The sequence below is a fragment of the Mastigoproctus giganteus genome, chromosome 2 (assembly GCF_048544385.1).
Source record: "Mastigoproctus giganteus isolate SK-2022 chromosome 2, ASM4854438v1, whole genome shotgun sequence".
Classification (NCBI taxonomy): Eukaryota; Metazoa; Arthropoda; class Arachnida; order Uropygi; family Thelyphonidae; genus Mastigoproctus; species Mastigoproctus giganteus.
This window is the reverse complement of record NC_143576.1, coordinates 72,317,683-72,339,657: the sequence shown is the minus strand read 5'-3', so window position 1 is coordinate 72,339,657 and position 21,975 is coordinate 72,317,683. Positions and strand designations below refer to the sequence as shown.

General features: G+C 35.0%; 1 protein-coding gene across 3 annotated transcripts in view; it reads left to right on the top strand.

The window, feature by feature from the left end:
* Nucleotides 1-21,975, top strand: part of Crag (DENN domain-containing protein Crag) — an 878,555-nt gene that overhangs the window by 141,396 nt on the left and 715,184 nt on the right. For all 3 annotated transcript variants that reach the window (XM_090389072.1, XM_090389068.1, XM_090389077.1), the window contains 2 exons: nucleotides 2,342-2,574; nucleotides 10,689-10,755. In XM_090389072.1, the coding sequence (XP_090245198.1) occupies nucleotides 2,342-2,574; nucleotides 10,689-10,755 (300 nt within the window). The remainder of the gene's footprint in view (nucleotides 1-2,341; nucleotides 2,575-10,688; nucleotides 10,756-21,975) is intronic.

The window sequence follows — 21,975 nt, the reverse complement described above, 5'->3', positions numbered from 1 at the left end:
TTAAAATTATTGAAGAGGGGTATTGTGTGTTATACTTCTCAACAAGTTTTTAACATAGATTAAGCAGGACTTTTGTGGAAACAAATGCCTAAAAGAAGTTTCATATTGAAAGAAAAAAAAAAAAAAAAAAAGCACGCCAGGTTTCAAAGCGGTGAAGGATCGGTTGACTTTATTGTTGGGTGGTAGTGCTGCGGGGGATTTAAAATTAATAGTTTATTTGGAAGAGGGTCAAAGTGCAACCCAAAATCGACACATTTTTCATGATTAAATTCATCAATTAAATTAAATCAATTTAGATCAATTAAATTCATGATTTTAATTGAAATTTTAAGTTTAATTTTGATATGTAAGTATTACCACATAATTTTATACGTATGTAATGCAGAATATTTTATTAATATGTACAAATATTTGAATATTAAATATTTTGACCGACATTTGTGCATCTTTTCACTACCGTTTATTATTGATTAGGAAATATCCTATGTCACCGACCACAACTTACAAATACATATGTTGCCTTATGGGAATGCGGTGCTCGCATAGCGCTGATTCACTTGGCGCTCTGTTTTTCCGGAAAGAATTATCAGCGTTAAGCAGGGGTTACCTGTATTCTATTCTCAAAATAGTTTTTTTTGTTCAAGTAATCTTTTGAAATAGCTAAAATCTTTATCTACAATATGTGCATGGTTAGTGATTAAATATCATTAATTTGCTAGGAACCATGGCATCATTGGAAAGTTTTTCACCGCAAAAAACATGCAGAGGTAGTGGATAGGCCTTTCCTTCACATGAAGAAAATCCAAAACTTAAAAAAAATTCTATGTGCTTCAGATAACTTTGCACTTCTTCGGTTGATTGTTTCTACTCAAATCAAGCTGGCTTTTATCAACTGGGCCTTCTGTTACATAATCCTTTTTGCAGCATTCTCCTTCACATCTTGGCACCTCCGTATCCAAGTGGGAAGGAGCAGAAGTGCGTAGCCCATGCTTCTTGATTAGACTGGCGTTTGAGCCCATCACCACCAAATACGGAGGATTCGGAAAGATCAGGGAATGACCACCGCATATCCTGGAGTAATATGGCCTTAGTTGCTCATGCTCCTAAAAACCAAACAACAACAACAACAACCTTCACATCTTCTGATGAAATTTTTCATTTTATTTTTAGGGTGGCTACTTAAACCTGAAGAAATAACAGTTAAATTAATTGATAAAAAATAGACAGCTAAAATGCTTTATGTAATTATATGAATGTATGCAACATAGATATATCTTTGCAAATAACAGAGCAAAACTTGAGAATTTATATCTCTTAGGTGAACTGGCCAATGGGCATAAGTTTCTAGATGGGACGTACTCAGACAGCTGGCACCATTGAAAAGGTATTACAGTGTTAATGCCCATAGTAATAATTATATGGAGGGAGCATTGGGCTACATAAACGTAGTTCAGGTGTTCCCATCTCTCTCTCTCTCTCTCTCTCTCTCTCTCTCTGTTTACAGAATACCTGCAGTAATCACCATTTCTTTCCACTGCTAGTCTCCTAAGGTTAGAAAATGCTGAGGTATTATGGAAAAACAAGTTGAAAGCAAGGTAATAACTAGGAGGGTGTAAACAATCATAACCATGCCACCAAAGGGGTGTTCTGGCATGAATTCCCCAGACTTATGTTGGGACCATGCATAGAAGAGGAATTCATCTTCATGTGTTAATTTCTCTGTTAAACTTGGCTGCACTAACTCCTGGCTCTCCTATCCACTATCAAACAGGGTAATAGCATATAGGAATACATTTTATTATATTTCTTACAAATTTTATAATTTGTCCTTTAATAATTTTTTAAATTTGTCTCAATAGAGATTAGTGCGCCGTGGCATACTAGTTGAGAACCACTGGATTAGAAATTTTGCTTCAAACAGGGAAACTGAATTTGCTACAACCATAATGCTGTGAGGTATATTAAAAGAAAAAAAAAAAAGTGGAAATTTTGTCCATTTGATCAATTTAAATGAATTGCATGTTGTCTTATTTCGAAGCTAATTTTTGTAATAATGTTAACCTGTTTAAAGCCAATATTAGGCATTTTTAAAGCAGATATTTTTTGGAATCACTTTTTGAGGTGAGCACGTGTGTGATAATAAACAGAATGCATTAGGAATGAGAAAGAGTGTACTGAAAAATTGGAGACTGTCACATTTCATTGGAGAATATTAATTTCAAATCAGATTAGGTGACATTTGTCCTTTTTTCTGGAAGTTACTGGGACATTTATTATTGTGATATTTAAAATTCAGATTATGTAAATATGAATTGTTTAAATTATATTATTTTATATATAGGTGTATGGTGCTGCTGTAACTTTCTATGAAAGGTTTTCTGAACTTAAGCTGTCCCCACCACAGTGCGCTCAGCTTACATTTGTCACTTTGGATGATAAGAAGAAGAAGTCACTTCATACAAATAAATCTATATGCATTTTGTCACGTTGGCCTTTTTTTGATACTTTTGAGAAATTTCTTCGTTACTTGCATCGGATGTCTGTAACTGGACCTCATAGAGTTCCCTTGGAGAGGTAACTAATTTTTAATTTTCCTTAAAGTCATGACATAAGATAAAATTGAAATTAAAATACACTATCTATTAAAAAGAGATTTAAGCGCTGCTACATAAAATAGAGAAATTACACACTGTGCCAAAAAGTGCATAAGATTGGATAGCATAAACATGGAGGCTAGAGAAAATCAACTGGTTGTAAGAAGAGCAGAGCATCTGTTAGATAAAAATTTATAGCAGTCATTTTTAGAGGAGTTTGCTTGCCATTTTCAATGCATGGATTGAACATTGAGGAAATAAGTAGAAAAAACAAAACACAAATACAGCAAGAAGAAATTTGAAGTGAACTAATTTTTGTTTGAAGATCTCAAGTAAATAAAAACATGCTCTGATGAAGTACTCTGTGAAGATGTTATTCTCCTTGGTAGCTTAGTCTGCTCAATACTTCGTCTGTCTATCACTTAGTTCCCACGACTGGAGGAATTTCTAAAGTCCTTTTCAATTGCAGCTATCTCAGATGGAAGAAGTAAGGTCTCCTCATGAGTTATTCTGGGTTTTTCAGTTTGTACATGCAAATGAGCCTGTGAATGCATGCTTGTACAGATAAATAATACAGATATGAGTGACAAGCTCTTTTGTCATTAAAATAATGATAAATATATAACATAGTGAAATGAGTATAGATCTGTTGGAAAAGTTGTCAGTGCACTGATAAGGGAAATTTGTCATCTTGGTGTTGTTGAATTACACTCAGATGCATATGTGGTGTTATTACTAGAGTGGTATTGCTTGAGTCATTAATTGTTGAAATTTTAACATGTCTGCATTTTGGTTATATGCAATCTATACAATGTGACCAGGAATTATGTATGTATTAGAAATTATTATGCATGTAAACACTATTGTGTGTGTGTGTGTGTGTGTGTGTGTGTGTGTGTGTGTGTGTGTGTGTGTGTGTTGCAAAATAGCAGCAACTAGTATTTCACAGTAACAATTAATGCTCTTCTTATTTTGGAAAAAGCACTTTGAATATTTATTCAGATGCATAGGGCAAAGCAACTTGTGAGGCTTGCCCATTTTTTTTTTATTCCATTTTGGACTGCTTTTTTTTTTTTTTTTTTTTTTGTTTTTGTTTTCTCTCATTTCAGATAGACATTCAGATGCACTGCTTAGAATTTTTGGAGATCAACTCAGTGTTTAAATAATTTCACAGGTAATTTTTCTCTGCATACAGGAATCCCTCCCCCATCAAGGAATGGAAGTTTTTATCATAGTCCTCGTAGTCTTCAAATGTGCAGCACATTTTCATTCTTATTTTCCTTTTGCTTTATACTGTCTCACCATATACTTTGTGTGTGTGTGTGTGCGTGCGTGTGCGCTTGTGTGTGTGTGTCTAATTTTTAAGAAATAGAATTAAAGATATAAACCGGATAGGATATGGCAAATGCACCGAAGCACATAAAGCAGCAGCAATGGATGCAAATGTAAGTATATGCATATTAAAAAATATGACATAAAGATAATGGTAGTGCTAAATTATTTGGAGGCTTTCGGCTACAGTTTCTGTCTTGCTACCTTTACTTTCCCTTTCCCTGTTGATTTAATTTTTATGTTAAATTTTCACTCTACAGTTTTGCCATTCTACTGGCGCATGTTTTAATTTGAATTTAATTTTATATTTATTATTGGTTATATAATGGGCATCGTGTGGAGGATGTGTATTTTTACTGCCTCTAATGATAGCTTTATATTTACTTTCTTATTTATTTTTTAATGTCATTATTCAAACATGTAAATCAGGTGGTAGTAGTGTGTTTGACATGCTAAAGCTGCGCCTATGCCACCATCTATATTTTTATATTTTTATTTTCCTTTTTCTGTTTATATAAGCTTGTTAAGCTTACGTTATGTTGGTGGTGTGGCTTGGCTCTGGAGTGCTGGTCTGTTCTATAGTTTATCTGCATTTGTGGTTTGATCGGAGGATGGAGGGGTGGTTTGGTCCTTCGATCGGTTCGCCTTTGCGACAATTTGTCTAGTGATTTAAATGCAATTGGATGATGGAGCGATTCCATGACCATCATTGGCCTTGTGTCCTCCATCGATATGGGGCATAATGGTCAGTCTATTATTTTGTTACTTTGTTTTATTTTATTAGTTCGTTTAGTCCCTTTTTGGTGATATTTCGTGTTTTTCGGAACTGGTACCTTACTTGGGGGGGGGGTGCCGCTTAATTTCTATATAATTGGCTTGATATTTTAAATTTAATATGGATTTACTATTAATTTGATTTAATTGAATTTCTAAATTATTTGGAGGCTTTCGGCTACAGTTTGTCTTGCTACCTTTACTTTCCCCCTCCCTGTTGCTTTAATTTTTATTTTAAATTTTCGCTCTGCAGTTTTGCCATAATACTGGCACATGTTTTAATTTGACTTTAATTTTATATTTATTATCGGTTATGTAATGGGTATCGTGTGGAGGATGTGTATTTTTACTGCCTCTAATGATAGCTTTATATTTATTTTCTTATTTATCTCATTTTATTTTTTAATATCATTATTCAAACATATGTAAATCAGGTGGTAGTAGTGGGTTTGACGTGTTAAAGCTGCCATCTATATTTTTATTTTCATTTTTCTGTTTATATAAGCTGGTTATTTAGACTAAGGCGCTAAGCACTTTATATACATAAGCTGGTTATATAAACAGAAAACAGCATAGCGGTGGTGTGGCTCTGCTCTGGATTGCTGGTCTGTTCTATAGTTTATTTCTCACTGCATAAGGACCACCACTATGCAAATCTTCTGCATTTGTGGTTCGATCGGAAGATGGAGGGGGGGTGGTTTGGTTCTTCAATTGGTTCACCTTTGCTACGATTTGTCTAGCGATTGAAATGCAGCGATTCCATGATCATCATTTGCCTCATGTCCTCCATCGATATGGGGCATAATGCTCAGTCTATTATTTTGTTACTTTGTTTGTTTTACTAGTTCGTTTAGTCCCTTTTTGGTGATATTTCACAGTTTTTCGGAACTGGTACCTTACTTGGGCGCGGAGGATGCCGCTAAATTTCTATATAATTGGCTTTATATTTTAAATTTAATATGGATTTACTATTAATTTGATTTAATTGAATTTCTAAATTATTTGGAGGCTTTCGGCTACGATTTTTGTCTTGCTACCTTTACTTTCCTCCTCCCTGTTGATTTAATTTTTATGTTAAATTTTTGCTCTACAGTTTTGCCATAGTACTGGCACATGTTTTAATTTGATTTTAATTTTATATTTATTATTGGTTATATATATATAATCCAGTTAATCCAAAAATTAAATAGACAGATATAAATTAATAAAAATATATATTAAAAAGTAAATAAGAAGAATAGTAGGAAAACTAACATCAGTGGCAGCATAAAAGCACAATCCACTATATGTTGCTTATAATAAGCTAAATTAAAATAGGATATTTGCCAGTAGAGTGAAAAAGAACTTAACCAAATGAAATAACATAACAATAACAGAAAAATATATAAGGGGGGGGATAAAGAAGAAGAAGAGGGTAGTGTTGAAGCAACGTTCCTAAAATAATTTAGAAAATTAAGCCAATTAAAAGGAATTTAGTGCCCCCCTTCGAAGGCACCTGTTTCCGAATTATGTGAAATCTCACTAAGGTGGAAACGTAGACTAACAACATTACATGACCAATTAATAAAATGAAATGAAATAAAATAGACTGACCATTATGCCCCATCTTGACAGAGGACCACGAGGCCAATAAGAGTCAGGGAATCACTGCATTTCGAACGCTAAACAAATCCATGCAATGATGGGAATGATACTAAGATCAGACTGTTGATGCAATAGATTTGCATAGCGGTGGTCCTTATGCAGCGAAAAATAATAAAACCGAAAGCCTAGTACTCGCATGGCCAAACCACACCACTGACAAAACAATAGTTGAACTGAAAATATATAGAAACAAATTAGGCTATAGATGGCGGTATGAATGCAGCATTAGCAGATCGTCATGCTACCCCCATATAAATATAATCCAATTAATCCAAAAATTAAATAGACAGATAGAAATTAATAAAAATATATATTAAAAATAAATAAGAAGAATAGTAGGAAAGCTAACATCAGTGGCAGCAGAAAAGCACAATCCACTACATGTTGCTTATAATAAGCTAAATTAAAATAGGATATTTGCCATTAGCATGGCATATTCCTATTTTTTATCCTATTCTTTATCTCCCGCCTTATATATTTTTCTGTTATTGTTATGTTATTTCATTTGGTTAAGTTCTTTTTCTCACTCTACTGGTTTATCATGCTACTGGCAAATATCCTATTTTAATTTAGCTTATATATACAGGGTGTCTCAAAAATATTGGTACAAACATTTAGGGGAGGTGGGTAACATGTAAAGGAAAGTGAATCGCATAGGAACTCATAACCGGAAACATCACCGTAAGTTGGTAGAGTGTGCTGTTCACCAGTTCGCGAAAGGGAAAACTCCTGGTTTACTCATTCAAGCAGTAGTCGCCGCACAAAGAGCATGCATCGATATACGAACTGTGAGCTGGCAGACATGCACCTAGTGTATGGATTAGCAGAGGGCAATGGACGAGCCGCTCAACGAATTTATGGAGAACGCTTCCCAGACAGACATGTACCGGACCACTGTTTGCACATGTGCATCAAAATTTGTGTGATTATGGATCATTTAGAGGTAACAGGAGTAGTGTGGGCCGACCACGTTCGACGTGAACCCCCGCCATGGAAGAAAGTGTGTTGAATGCCGTCCAAAATACTACTACAAGTACACGTGCCGTTGCCTCTGCCTTAGGAGTGTCTTGTTGCAGTGTACAGCGTGTCTGGCACGATGATTCCTTACATCCCTTTCATCTCCAAAGGGTTCAGTTACTGCTCCCCCAAGATCATCCTGCACGTGTGACTTTTGTGCAGTGGTTTCTCCAAGAAAGTGTTCAAGACTTGAATTTTCTAGCCTATATTCACAGATAAGGCTTATTTCACTTGAGAAGGCTTATTCAATCAGCATAATGCTCGTGTGGGCTCACAACAACCCACACGGTGTGTGCCCCATGTGGTACAATATCGCTTCGCAATAAATGTGTGGGCAGGTATGGTCGATGACTGCTTAGTCAGCCCATACCTGTTACCATCCTGCATGAACTCCGCTAAATATCGGATCTTTCTTGAACAAGTTTTACCAGGTTTACTTGACGATGTTCCAGCAAATGTGGGATGCAACATTTGGTTTCAACATGACAGGGCGCCTGACCATTATGGGAGATGTGTTAGTGACCATTTGAACAGGCGTTTGGGCGTCAATGGATTGGCCGTGGTGGACCTGTTGCCTGGCCCTCGCGCTCACCTGATTTATCGAGCCTTGATTTCTTTGTGGGGGGCCCTGAAATCTATTGTGTATGAATCGCCTGTGGAGATGGAAATGGATCTCGTGGCGAGACTCATCTGCTCTACTGCTACTGTCAAAGAAACTCCAGGTGTGTTCGACCGTGTCCACCAATCCATGCTGCGTCGGTGTCACGCATGCATCACATCTCATGGTGGAACATTCGAGCATCTGTTGTAACATCATGAAATGCATCCATCTCGTACTCCGTTGTTAATACAGGGTTATTCAAAATGAAGTCCGGGGTTTCAAACAATTCCTGGACACACATGAGCAGACATAGGAAGAAAGAAATATTTTCAGAATGCAAGTATAGTAGTGAAGTTTTTTTACATACCTCATAAATGTTCAATATGAGAGCCTTTAGTGGTCCGGCAGACATCAACTCGGAAAAGGAATTCTTCCCACGCACGGCTTAATAAGTCAGGAGTGATGCTGTCAATGGTTTTGGTGATCCGATCTTTCAGTTCTGGTATAGTCGCAGGTAAGGGAGGCACAAAAACGTTATCCTTTACGAAACCCCACAGGAAGAAATCGCATGGCATTAGGTTGGGAGACCGAGACGGCCAGGATTTGATCTGCTGATCTGCAGCACTCCTATGTCCGATCCATTGCTGCGGTAAATGGCGGTTTAATAAATTCCGGACTATGTGATGGAAGTGACATGGGGCACCATCTTGCTGTAGGATGAAGTTCGCACTATTGTCCTGTAGTTGGGGGTAGAAGCCATAAGCATAATAAATCCAGATGAATCTCCCCAGTTACAATCTTTTTCACAAAAGAAAAATGGACCATAAACTTTCCTTTGAGATATGGCGCAAATGCCATTTACTTTTGTAGAGTCCCACTCGTGTTCCACATGTGTATGCGGATTTGATGTCCCCCAAAATTGCACATTCTACTTATTCACTTTCCCCAACAAATGGAAGGTCGATTCATCAGAAAAAAATCACTCTGTCAGCAAACGTGTCATCTTGTTCCATGTGGCTCTGCAGCGCAGTGCAGAAGTTACTCCTCGTGCACAGATCATCTGGTTTCAAAAAATCAACAGGGTTAGATGATATGGTTTCATTAGTAATCGCTTCCGCAAAACACGCCAAACTGTGGTTTGCAGGATGTGAAGTTCTTTGCTTGCCCTCATAGTGGATTTCCTTGGGCTCCTTAGAAAAGTTTCACTAATGCGTTCCACATTAGCATCTGATATGGGTGAGCGACCAGGACTTTTTCCCTTGCACAGACATCCTGTCTCCTTAAACTGCGTATACCATTGTTTAATTGTCTTGTCCATTGGCAGATCTTTCTTAAATTTTTTCTGAAAGTGGCGTTGCACAACGGTAACAGATTTACTTACATGAAACTCCAACACAGTAAAAGCTTTCTCATTACATTTCAAAGCCATGTCGCAACAGAGCAGAACTGGTGTCACAGGCAAACAAACGACTGCACAGCAGTATGAGTCCAATGCCATCTGGTGGTTAGCCGTGCAGCCTACCGAACATCGCGAGCGTGGGAACGAAACTTGAGATATTATGCATTCTTTCGAGATGGCTACAAATGAATTGACACATGCGCTTTCTCAAAAAAAAAAAAATTCTGAAACCCTGGACTTCATTTTGAATAACCCTTGTATTATGTCAAATAAATGTTTGTCACTAATTACTGTCTTGTGTCATTTCTGCTTCTTGTGCCTCTGCTACTACTTTCCCGTGACGTTTCCAGTTATGGGTTCCTATGCGATTCATATTCCTTTAGATGTTACCTCCCCCTCCCCCCCCCCCAAATCTTTGTACCAATATTTTTGAGACACCCTGTATATAGGGTGTCTGTAAATGATGTTTTTGATTTTGATATTTTTTTTATTCAGAATTACTTCAAGCTACACTCATGAAAACCAGCTGAAAGATCAATTTAATAAGTTTTATAAAGGTACATGAAGTCATTGGTAAAGTTCAGTGTGAGCACCACGATTAACTCGAGTGATATCATAGCGATGATATTCGATCTCCTGCCACGTGCTGTGCTTCATTTCACGATTAATTTTACCATACGCCTCTGTGATCTGTGCCTCTAGCTTCTGCAGTGTCATTGGTAGTGGAGGGATGTACACATTGTCCTTCACATAACCCCACAAAAAGAAATCCATTGGCAGAAGATCAGGCGACCTCTGAGGCCAGTCGACATGGCCTCTATGCCCAATCCAATACTGAGGAAGATGTTCATTCAGATATGACTTCACTTCATTATGATAGTGTGGAGGGGCATTGTTTTGTTGATAAATCACATCTGTAATGTCCTCCTGCAGCCGTGGCATTAACCATTCACTGACCAGTTCTGTGCTGTTTATGTGCATATAATTAAAAAGATGCGTACACTAATGTTGTCCCAGTTTTACCTCTTTTAAACAGTCGTGTTGTCCCAGATTTTTTTCTTTGGAATACATTTTGTCCCAGTTTTGCTCCAAAAGTATACGGTCACCCTATATATATATTTCACTATATATTTCATTATTCTTTTGTAGTATATACAAAATACATTGATTATTACTAATCATGATTAGGCATTAGCACAAAACAGAAAAAAACTAAAGGAACGAGATACCATTTGTCTTTTTTATTGTTATTTTATTGGACATGTAGTTTCTTATTATGGGGGGAATTATTTTCAGTCTGTTCTCTCAAACGATTATTTTCTTTTAGGTATATTTCACATTTCATGTTAGATATTCCATTTCCGTCCCCTCAGAGACCAAGGATTCTTATTCAGGTAACATAATTTGCATGTTATGTATAATATGTTCATATATGGCTTTTTTGTAACTTCTAAATCTGGTTAAATGTGAACACATACCATCATTAATTAGGTTATAAATAAATATTTTTTTTCAAATACTAGAATAAAAATAATACTACTAGCATAAAGATAAATATTTTAATCTACTACTTAGAGAATTTTTTTAGAAAGTGTGAGTTTTTGATATGTAAAAAGCATATGATATTTTTACAAGATATTAACGACCTGATTCTTAGGGATGAATGTGCAGAATTCATTAAAAACTTGGTCCAGTTGACCATTACAAGCCTTTGTTCCTCTCTCTTTATTTTTTTATTTATTTTTATTATTTTTTTTTAATTTGCCTTTTTTATATTTGGTTCATAAACAAAGATTTATTATTATTAATAGCAGTAGTGATGGTAAATGATGCAAGAAATCAAGATTATATAGAACCAGCAAAAAATAATAAATAAATGAATAAAGGCCAAGATTCCCGATTTCGCCTGTCCATCCCCTCTAATACGTTGAGTTCTTTCATGGATTTATTCGAACCACCTACCACAACAGTGGATAGGAGTTGATTCCAACAATCAGTCAACCATCCTCTAGCTCATAGGTTCCCAAACTTATTTGTCCTACCGCCCCCCCCCTTTTCAGAAAAAAAATTACTCTCAGCCCCCCCCCGAAATCCACCTTCTTTAAGCGATCAAATAGAAAGATATAGTAAAAAAATTGTTTTTTTTGTATCTATATATCTACCTACGTCTTAAAACAGTAAATAAAGATGTTGTAAATAAGACACCTTGAAGCTTGAAATTATAAAATTATTTATTAAAATTAACCATAGTAACATTCGCATTACACACAGAAAATTAAGATAACGAAGAATAATATGAAAATAAAAATTACGAATAACATTAAAAATGATCCTAATGAGAAGGATGAACCTGGTACGCTGCTATCAATGTATTAATCCTAAGTAGTATTCTTAAATCACCGCGATTCGCTATTTGCAGTCGGTTTCTTTTTTTTGTTAACAAATTTGTGACTGCACTAAACCCACGTTTCAGTAAATATGATGAAGGAAATGCAATTAAAAACTTTTGTATTATAGCCCATAATCCAGGATAAACTGTAGGTATCTGCTTTTGCAGCCAGAATTGTTGGAATCTTTGAATTTCAATTCTTCATTTGCTGTTACATCTATCAGTTCTTGTAATTTTGGAGATTCTTCTGTGTTTGTACTTGAAAAAGAATTCAGAACCCAATCGGATATGTTCATTTTTAAAATATCTTCTTTAAGATATTTTAAAGTCAGAATGGAGAGCATCCAAGTGCTGACAATAGGTAAGTAAGTCTTCATCATATTTTTCTACTGTTGATAAATTTGGAAACTTGCTGAATTCCCCTTGTCCTAAATTTTGTTTGTACAGAAGAAGTTTTGCACAAACGCAGAAATAACAGCTTTTGTTTTTATTAAATTCAGCTCATTGCCTTGAAGTTGTAGATTTATTTCATTAAATTTGTTAAACAAGTCTGTCAAATAAGCTATGTCATTTTTGGAATTAATCAAGTTGGCTCATAAAGCATCATCTTTGTTTTCTAGAAACTCTAGCATGAAGTTAAAGAGATTTATAAAATCGATTCAAACAGGTACCTTTTTATAACCAACGAACTTCTGTATGAAGCAGCAAGCGATTGAATTCTTCATCATTTTCAATACAAAGTTGTCTAAACAATCTGTCATTCAATGAATTGATTCTGATTTTGTTGATTGCTTTAATGACATAATCTAATGACCTATGTAGGCATTCACTCAGATTTTTGGCAACTGAATGTTGATGATGGATGACACAGTGTACAACTAATGCATTCAGCACTGCCTTTTTTAAATATGCAAGAAACCCCCTATAGCGCCCTATCATCACTGGAGCACCATCAGTAGGAACTGACAAGATATTATTCAGGGGTATTCCTTTTTCTTTAAAAAACTCTTCCAATGCATGAAATATCGATTCTCCTTTAGTATCAGTTTTCAAATTTTTACCAAATAATAATTCTTCTCAAATTTGTTCTTCTTTTATGAATCGCACGTATGCTAAAAGTAAGGCTTCATTTCCTGGCAAAGTTGACTCATCAAGCTGTATAGAGAACTGGGATGTTTTTAAATACTCACATAATGAGTCTTCAACATCTTGAGCCATTTCATCAATTCTTCTTTGCACTGTATTATTGCTCAAAGAAATTTTATTGATAATATCAGATGCTGGCATGCGTAGAATAGTGATTATTACCTCACTTACAGCTGGTACAATTAGTTCTTCACCAATAGTATGTGGTTTCCCATTTTAGCAATCAGTAACGAAATGTAAGAAGCATGCAACCCATCGTCATCTTGTTTAGATGCTGTTGAAAAGAGTTTTACCAATATCGGTTGTTTCAAACGTTTTTCTTTAAGTGCTTGAAAATAAAATAAATCCTTATCTTTTTTATCAGCATGAACTTTTGTCAAATGTTCTCGTAGTCTTGAAGGTAGCTTCATTATTTTCATAGCTTCATTTGATAAAACTCTTTCGCATATCAAACACATTGGTAATATATTGTTTGTAGGCGACTGAATAAAGCCATAGTTCAAATATTCAATACTATATTGTCTAAATTTTTTCTTAGATTCGGCCATAATATTATCTGTAGAAAAAAAATTATATAATTAATATTTCTCTAGTCGGAACCAAAATTCTTTGCGATAGTTGTGTTATACTTATTAGAATAGCGTCCACGACATCAGTGGTTTTTGCGTAAGACGGCAAAAGACAAACAAACTAAAATACTAATGAAACTAACCGGGTTTTGTTCTTTGTTCAGCATTAGATATATTTATTTGATATTAAATTGTCAAATATCAAACTAAATTTATCAAGAAATAATTAATTAAAAAATACATTAATATGCAATTAAGAATTGGTTAATAGTTTTTATTCAATTTTCCATTATTTATATAATTGTTCCTTATTAACACACGCCTTATTTACCAATTAACACAGATGATTCAATAGATAGAAATAAATATTAATGGTTAACAGTTTTTTTTATGATTTCACTCCTCTGATTTCATTAATAATGCAATAAAAATATTTTATTATTAGTAAACACTAGAAGCCATAGAAACGTACAGTAGATATGTAAGAAAATATATAAAAATACTCACATGTAAATTGCTGTTTTATTGAAACAACAATAATACAATTTGCTTTGTATGTGATCCGTAGATATCGAAGTTATCGAATATGAATTAAAATTTTTGAATTGAATACTATTACACTTGCACTATTGTTAACTGCTTGTCACACAATTCAAAAACAATGTAAACTAGATTTCATACATGACGCTTATTTATAGTATCGTATTCTCAACAAGTCATTACACGCACATATTCTTGCTGATGTAAGCTGGACTCACCGACAATGCCCGACACGCTCGCCTACCTGTACTTGCTTGTTAAGACCTGTCAGCGGATTTGACTGCCGATTGGTTATAACTTGCATTTTTGTGTATTTACCTGGAAAATATTACACTATGTACGAATAGTTTTCTAAATTTTCTTATCTTCTCTTCCTTCTTTATGCTTTCACTCCCCCCCCAGTGCACCCGAGGCTACTCCCCCCCCCAGAAAACTGGGCTGCACTGCTCAGAAAACTTCATATCTGATTGCACAATTACTACCAGGTCTTTTTTCATTTTCTACCACCTTAAGTGTAGGACCACACAGTTGGTACGTTTCTCTGGGGTTACTTCTACCCATATGCAGTACTTTGCATTTGCCAAGGTTAAACTTCAGTTGCCACTTCTTAGCCCATCTGCCCAAATTATCTAGATCCTGTTGCAGTAGCACAACTGTAGATGCCTTCTTCATTGAAATCTTTCCTGATTTCTGCACAAACACGGTCAATCCATTCATTTGCCATTACTGGATCCACAGATTGTGATTCTCCACTAATTTTTGCATAAACGATGTTATGTTGGTTTTTAAATCAATCCAGTCAACTGTTGGTACCCACACAAAATCATCACTTCCAAATTATTTCTGCTTGAGTGTTCAAGATAGTAGTTCAGTAGTAGTCTACTGAAAATCCAGCACTTCTTTGTGTTGTGAACCATTGAAACAATGCTTCCTCAAGCAGTTGAGGAAGTTGTTGAGAAGTTGGTATTACACTTAGTGTGGTAGAAAATGAAAAATATCTGGGAGCAGTTGTGCAGTCAGATATGAAGTTTTCTGAGCAGTGCAGCCCAGTTTTCTGGGCTGCCAAAGCAGGTCATGGGGTATTGTCAGTGATATATATACAAGAATTTTGCTAGAAGGGAAAAAGAGGTGATTATCCCTTTGTATAAGGCAATGGTCAGGTGTCATTTTAGGAAGCATGTAGAGTTGCTTGATCATGTACAGAGAAGGGCAACAAGATTGGTGAGGGGAATGAAGGGGTTCCTCTTACCAAGAAAGGCTTAAGTTCTGCAAATTGCTTTGGCTGGAGACTAGGCACCTGCAAGATGATCTGATTGAGGTGTATAAGGCTTTGAATGGGTTGAGCATGCTGAATTCTGATGGGATTCTTCTGCTTGCTCAGATGTGTAGAAATTTGCTTTTAGCCAGTGGGTGGTTAATTGCTGGAGCAAATTTCCATCTGTAGTTGTGGAAGTTGATAGCTTAAAGAAATTTAAGGAGGAACTGGAGAAATTTTTAGAGGGAATGGTTGTGTGAAATTGTGTTTTTTTTTTTTTTTATTTGGCTGATGCTACATAAGCTCATACGCTTGCTTTCTTGCATAACAATCCTCTATTATTACTACTACTACTACTACAACAACTCCGCCACCAACAAAACGACTTTTTTTTTATAATTTGACAACTGACATTACATTTAACTTCAAAGGGGAAGAATGTGTTGATTGAAAAAAAATCGAAGGCTTGCTTGGCAGTGCTTGTATGTGCAAATATGACAGGACCTGATAAACTGTTTGTTATTGGAAAATCGTTAAAACCTTGGTGTTTCAAAAATGCAAGAAAACTGTGGATTACATGCAAACAAAGCTTGGATGACTTCGGATAACTTTCGGGAATATGTAAATGACTGGAATAAGGAGCTATTCAAAAAGAAGAAAAATAATTTATTGTTAGTTGATAACTGTCCTGCACATCCCCAGATTCAAAATTTGTCCAACAATAAGGTAATGTTTCTGCCTCCTAATGCAATATCAATTTTACAACCAATTGACATAGGTGTAATCGAGAGTTTGAAAGGATTTTATAAAAGATTTCTAGTTCTATATCTGATCAGTCAAAGAGAACAGAAACTTACTGAGTCTATATTGATATTGGATATTATAAATTTATTGAAGATGTGTGGAAAAGCATTATTTCGACATCCATATCGAATTGCTACAAGAAATCGAAATTAAATTCAAATGAAATTTCAATTGTAGATGAAGAAGGTGGAAACAAAGAAAACAACTTACCATTATCAGAATAGTTGCTACATAACAACATTGTAGGTTTTAATTCAGATAATATCAACGAATTTGTATGAGTCGATGGCAACTTAATGTAGGGTTAATTTCCTACATTGTAGATGCTGTGCTCAACAATGATGATATGATGACAATTGAAAGTGAATCAAAATCAGTGCCGACAATCTCACAAGCTCAAGGTGCAATGAACACAGTCAATTTTTTTGAAGGAACTGGAGGCAAGTAGTGAGACATTTAAAGCTGAGTGTTTTAAGGAGAGACTTAAGAAATATCAAAGTGAAATCTTTAAAACAAGCATCAATTTTAAGATTCATAAATAAAGAATAATTGAAATGGTGTTTATAATTAAATAGTATTGTTTTTAATTACAGAGAAATAAATTGTGTTTAGTATTAAGTGTATGGTTTTAAAATTACCGACAATTTTAAAACCATAATGTTGCAAGTGCACTAAGATATACAATTACAGACAAATAAGTTGTTTAATATTAAGTGTATTGTAGTTTATAGAAGCATATTAATACAAATAATGCGTAGATATATAATTGTATACAGTGAAACTTCCCTTTAACGGACAGCCATGGGGAACGAAAATGTGTCCGTTAGAGAGAAGTGTCCGCTAACAAGACGTCTGAGGGAGAAAAAAAAAAAAAAAAAAAAAAAGAAAAGAAAAATCGTTAAACGTTTAATGTAAAATTAAATTAAAATAGATACAGATTTTGAACAATATTTTTGTAAATAATATACATACAATTGTGCTATGCATATTATGACTTTATCTTAAGGAAAATACACTTATTTTCTTATTTATCTTATTTACTATCTTAAGAAAAATAATCACTTATTTTCTTTTGCACCTTCTTCCGGCTGATAATTTTGTTTTCAACATTTGTTTGGAGTGAAGAAACCATAGAAAGTCCTTCAGTATCTTCTTCAGCGGCGAAAAACATTTTTAAACGATTGATTTGTATGAGCGCTTCTTCTATTTTCATCGGTGGTTCGTCGTTAATAGGTTCTTCGACAGAATGACCTCCTTCCATTTCTTCATCCTCATGAGAAACTTCTTGAAAAATATCGATGATAATGTCGTTGATATCTAGAGCACCATCTTCTGTAGCGAGGTTCAAGTCTATATCTTTGTAGCCAGGGTCACTTGTAGCTGAAGTATCATACATTATCAATAGATGTTGAAGTTCTTGGTGCTCCACATTGCTGTTCACAACTTCAATTTTTGCGTTTGAGAAGCCAGGCTTTACAAAACAGTTCACGACAGTTTGTTTTCTAATTGCGTTTACTGAAGTGGAAATCCATTGAATCGCATCTAGGATGCTGAGCTTCTTTGCAAGGTCACTCACACATGTTACATCGTTCATGTTTGCAATGAGATGTCTTAAAACACGTTTTCTGTAGTGAAGTTTAAAATTTTTTATTATCCCTTGATCCAAGGGCTGACACTCTGCAGATGTGTTTGGTGTGCAGAAAAACGATTTGAATGTTGGACAATTCAATATGCGGGTGAGATGCAGCATTATCCATGAAAAGAATAATTTTTCTGTTTTGACGAATCATGTTTTGGTTAAAGTGACTTATCCATTCGCTCATGATATCTCGTGTCATCCACACTTTTTTATTAGACTTCCAGTCAACATTCAAAAGATTCAACTTTATGCCCTTGAAACAACGAGGATTTTGTGGTTTTCCTATAACAAGAGGTTGTTCAAAGTCTCCCAGCATATTTGTACACAATAGTACAATCAAGCGTTCCTTAGAAATTTTTCCACCCTGGCACTTTTCGTTTTTTAGACTCATTGTTTTTTCAGGAAGAGCTTTAAAAAACAACCCTGTTTCGTCACAGTTGTAAATACCCTTAGCTTCAAAATCACGACATAAATCTTCCGATTTGACGGCCCACTCTGTTACAACCCCAGTATCAACAGATCCACCTTCACCACTTACGGTTTTCCAAGAAATTTTATGCCGAGTTTTGAACTTGTCTAGCCATCCCACAGAAGCTTTGAACTCATTTACTCCCATAGATTTCGCAACCTCCAAAGCCTTTTCCCTAATAATAGGCCCATTAATGGGAATTTTTTTAGCACGTGCGCGAGAAAACCACTCATACGTAACATTGTCAATTTGAAGTCCAACAGTTTTCAGGAATGATTTTTGAACCTGATCATTTACGTGTTGTCAAAATTGTTTGAGCAGTTCATTTTTTTTCTTTAGGATGTCGCTTACCTGCATCTTCCCGATTTTGAATTTTGCAGCGAGATTGCGAACGCTATTTTTTTGCCGATCATACGCATTAATGAGTTCGACTTTATCTTTTAAAGTTAAATGTTTACGAGAAGACATTGTGCACTTCACGCGACACTGAACAAAACTGAAACTGAAAAGACGAAAGGCCGACCATATTCCCCCCCCCCTGCACACACCAAATTCATCAGAAGTTTTACACGTGCTTTAAAATTCTTGAAAAAGGGTTTAGAGCCGCAATGTAAACCTTGATAAAATTCAGAGAATCGGAAATAGAAAATAAACACACGATTGAGGCAATACGTGGAAGAAACATTCCTAGAAAAATGGCCGTGAGATCGCCTGTTATGGGGAGATAAAATTAAGTGCTAATCTAAACGAAACAGTGCAGATTGCCTGTCCGCGTCCGTTACAGAGAATGTCCGCTAGACAGAAGCTGCAAACATGTTAAAACCAGTGGAGGTGAGTTGGGGAATTTGAAAATGTCCGTTGTAGAGAGATGTCCGTTAACGAGAGGTGTCCATTAGGAGAAGTTTCACTGTATATTTTTTTCTCTGTAATATTTCTTTTGTTTTTTGAATCTATCATTTTATCAAGTTATTGAGAATTTAAAAAAAGGAGGAGGTAGATTTAACTCATGCTGATATAAAGTGTTCATTGTTTATTGGCCTGAAGGGTTTCTCCTTTTCCGCTATCACCGATATAGCAAGTAATGGTTATAAGAAGGAAATTTTGTTGGTCCCTTGATGCTTGTTATAACCAAGTTTGGCTGTAATAATATTTTTATTTATCTTCTTTTTAAATTTTCTTATTTACCTTTTTTTTTTTTAAACTTTGTTCTTCCTTAACCCCCCCCCCCCAATTATTTAAAAATTGTTTATTATAATTGTATCTCAATCCTAGTTTTAATTAAAATATTCGTATCTAATTTATTTCAAACTAGGATTGCTGAAAAAGAGAAATCAGAAGTAGTAAAACATCATTATGAATGCTTCCATGCTTTTAATATAAACAATTTCAAAATGATCTGGGGTGTGGGGTTCTTTCTGAAAGGAAAATTTAACACATTTGTTTAAGAAAGTTTAAAGATAAGACAATAAATAGAAATATGGGAAGTAATTATTATATATATGTAAATGAATAAATGTGTGGTTTGTAGAATAAATAAAGTGTAAAAATGGAAATGAAAAGTCCACAAGGTGGCAGACCTAAGAGAAGTTTAAGGGATAGTGGAAGTGAAGTAGTGGTTAGACAGGTGAAAGAATTTGAAAAACCTAGCGCAAAAATGAACTGGGATTGAGGGGGGGGGAATAATAATAATATATAAATAAATAAATAACACTATATTCAGATAGGGGAGGGCAATTTTAGCAAGAAGTCGAATCAGGGGATGGCAAATATGCATAATCTGAATATAGTAGATGAAAATATGATACACAGCCAGGAAATTCATCAGGGGACTACTCCTGACCATGTACCAGTCACTGTGTTTCCAAACTTGTCTGTAGTATTAGAAAAAGGGGGGGCAAATATGCAGCTGTTTATCGTAATACTAGTGGACAAGGTAGCCCCTTGTTGTTATTGATGGCATATATTGAGAGGCGCTAACCCCAGTTGACGTGCCTTTCAATGTAGGCCTTATTCAGTAATGACATTACTGAATATTGATTGATGTAATATTGATTGTTTATTTTGCTAATATTGAAATTAACTAAGTTATATAGTATGACTTAGCTATATATTAGAGCCCTTTATAGGTTATGGGTACACCTTTTTCTTAAGCTTTATAGTTTGAAATAAAAATGAATATCTTGTGTATGTGTGTGGAGAGTGAGTGAGTGAGTATGGATCTGGCCGTGTTTAAAAATTTATAAAATATTTTAGAAAAAGTTAATTTTCTTAACCCTTATCCGGTCTGGCCTTTTTTTAAAGTCTACTTTTACTTCACCACTTGAAAGTTGGTTCTCCCTGAAAAAAAACTAATAATTTCCCTAATTTCTACTCAATTCACAAAATTAAAACTCTCAGTATACATAATCAGAAGTATATTCTTTGATTTCTACCTTTAGCATTCAGCAAAAACTATTAATTCACTTGAAAACAGCAAAAATATAAGGTCACATATCAATTTACGAAATTAGGACTTCGGCAAAACACTGATCAACGCTTTGAAGATGCTACGAGTTACAGCATTCATTTAAATTTTCCACGTTATCTCGGCGCCACTGGCTAAAACGAATCAACACACGCGGAGATATAATTGACTGGTCAAGCTTATGTCATTAGCATTACCAAGGTGATCCATGTAGAAAATAAAAATGTAAGCAACTTTCTTGGAAAACAAACAGTTGAGCATCATTATTTGCGAACAATATTTTGCATGGCTCTCTCACAACATTTTGCTTTACTGCTTTTCGTAATTGTACAAAAGAATTGCAAAGAATTGTTTTTGAAAAAGAAAAATCTTCTTTCCTTTCTTCAGTATGTATTGTATCTACTAACAAAAAATCAAGAAAATTCATCTATTGGAAACGGAAGGGGGGGGGGGGAACTCTCATAAAACATCACTACAATGTGCATTTCATAAAAAAGAACGTTCGCTTTATTGTAATCATTTTTAGAGGACTATATTGGAACAGCAGTTTCCTGGATGTGTTATAAACTGCGAAAACTTGTGTCAAAGTAACTTTGCATGCATCTCACCTGGTGTGCAAACGAAAAGAAAAAAAAAATACGCTGCGAGTAACAGATTGTGAAAACAATCCGTTACTCGTAGCATATTTTTAAAATTTTTTTTGGGAAATCCGTTACTACATCTCATAGTAACGGATTGGGTAATTATAATTGTTACTGAATACTTTGATATTTCCTTTATGCATTTGATCAGCATGAATTGTTGAGGAGGCTTCCATCCTGCAGTGGGTTGATAATGGCTGCACTTTACTTTTTTTTTTTTTTTTTTACTTTGATATTTCCTTTATGCATTTGATACCATCAAAAAATTTCAAGAGAAAAATTGAATTTTCATTATCACACACATGCCCGAAAAATTCACCATAAAGTGTCATATGTTTGGATGCTTGAATTCCATTCTGATCTGCAAATGTAATTTCACTTCTCTTGTGCTGACAGAGTAGCTGTTTACCGAATGAAGGAAAATAGGGTTCATTTTCCTGAAATTTCCAGTTCCCTTCATTCACTTGGAGGGAAAAACTCCTTATGGGAGGGAGTTTGCTCTTTCCAGTCGAACGAGAGAGAGAGAGAAGTAAAAGTAATTTTTTGGTGGGGAGAAGTCAAGAGATTGTCAAAGATGCTGATTAGTTCTAATTAGTCAGTTTTATCGCAGATATGGAAGTTCTAATAAGTCTATTTCTTTATTGCATTCAGTTTCATAACAAATGCTAAAGTTCTAACAAGTGAGCTTCATCGTAGAA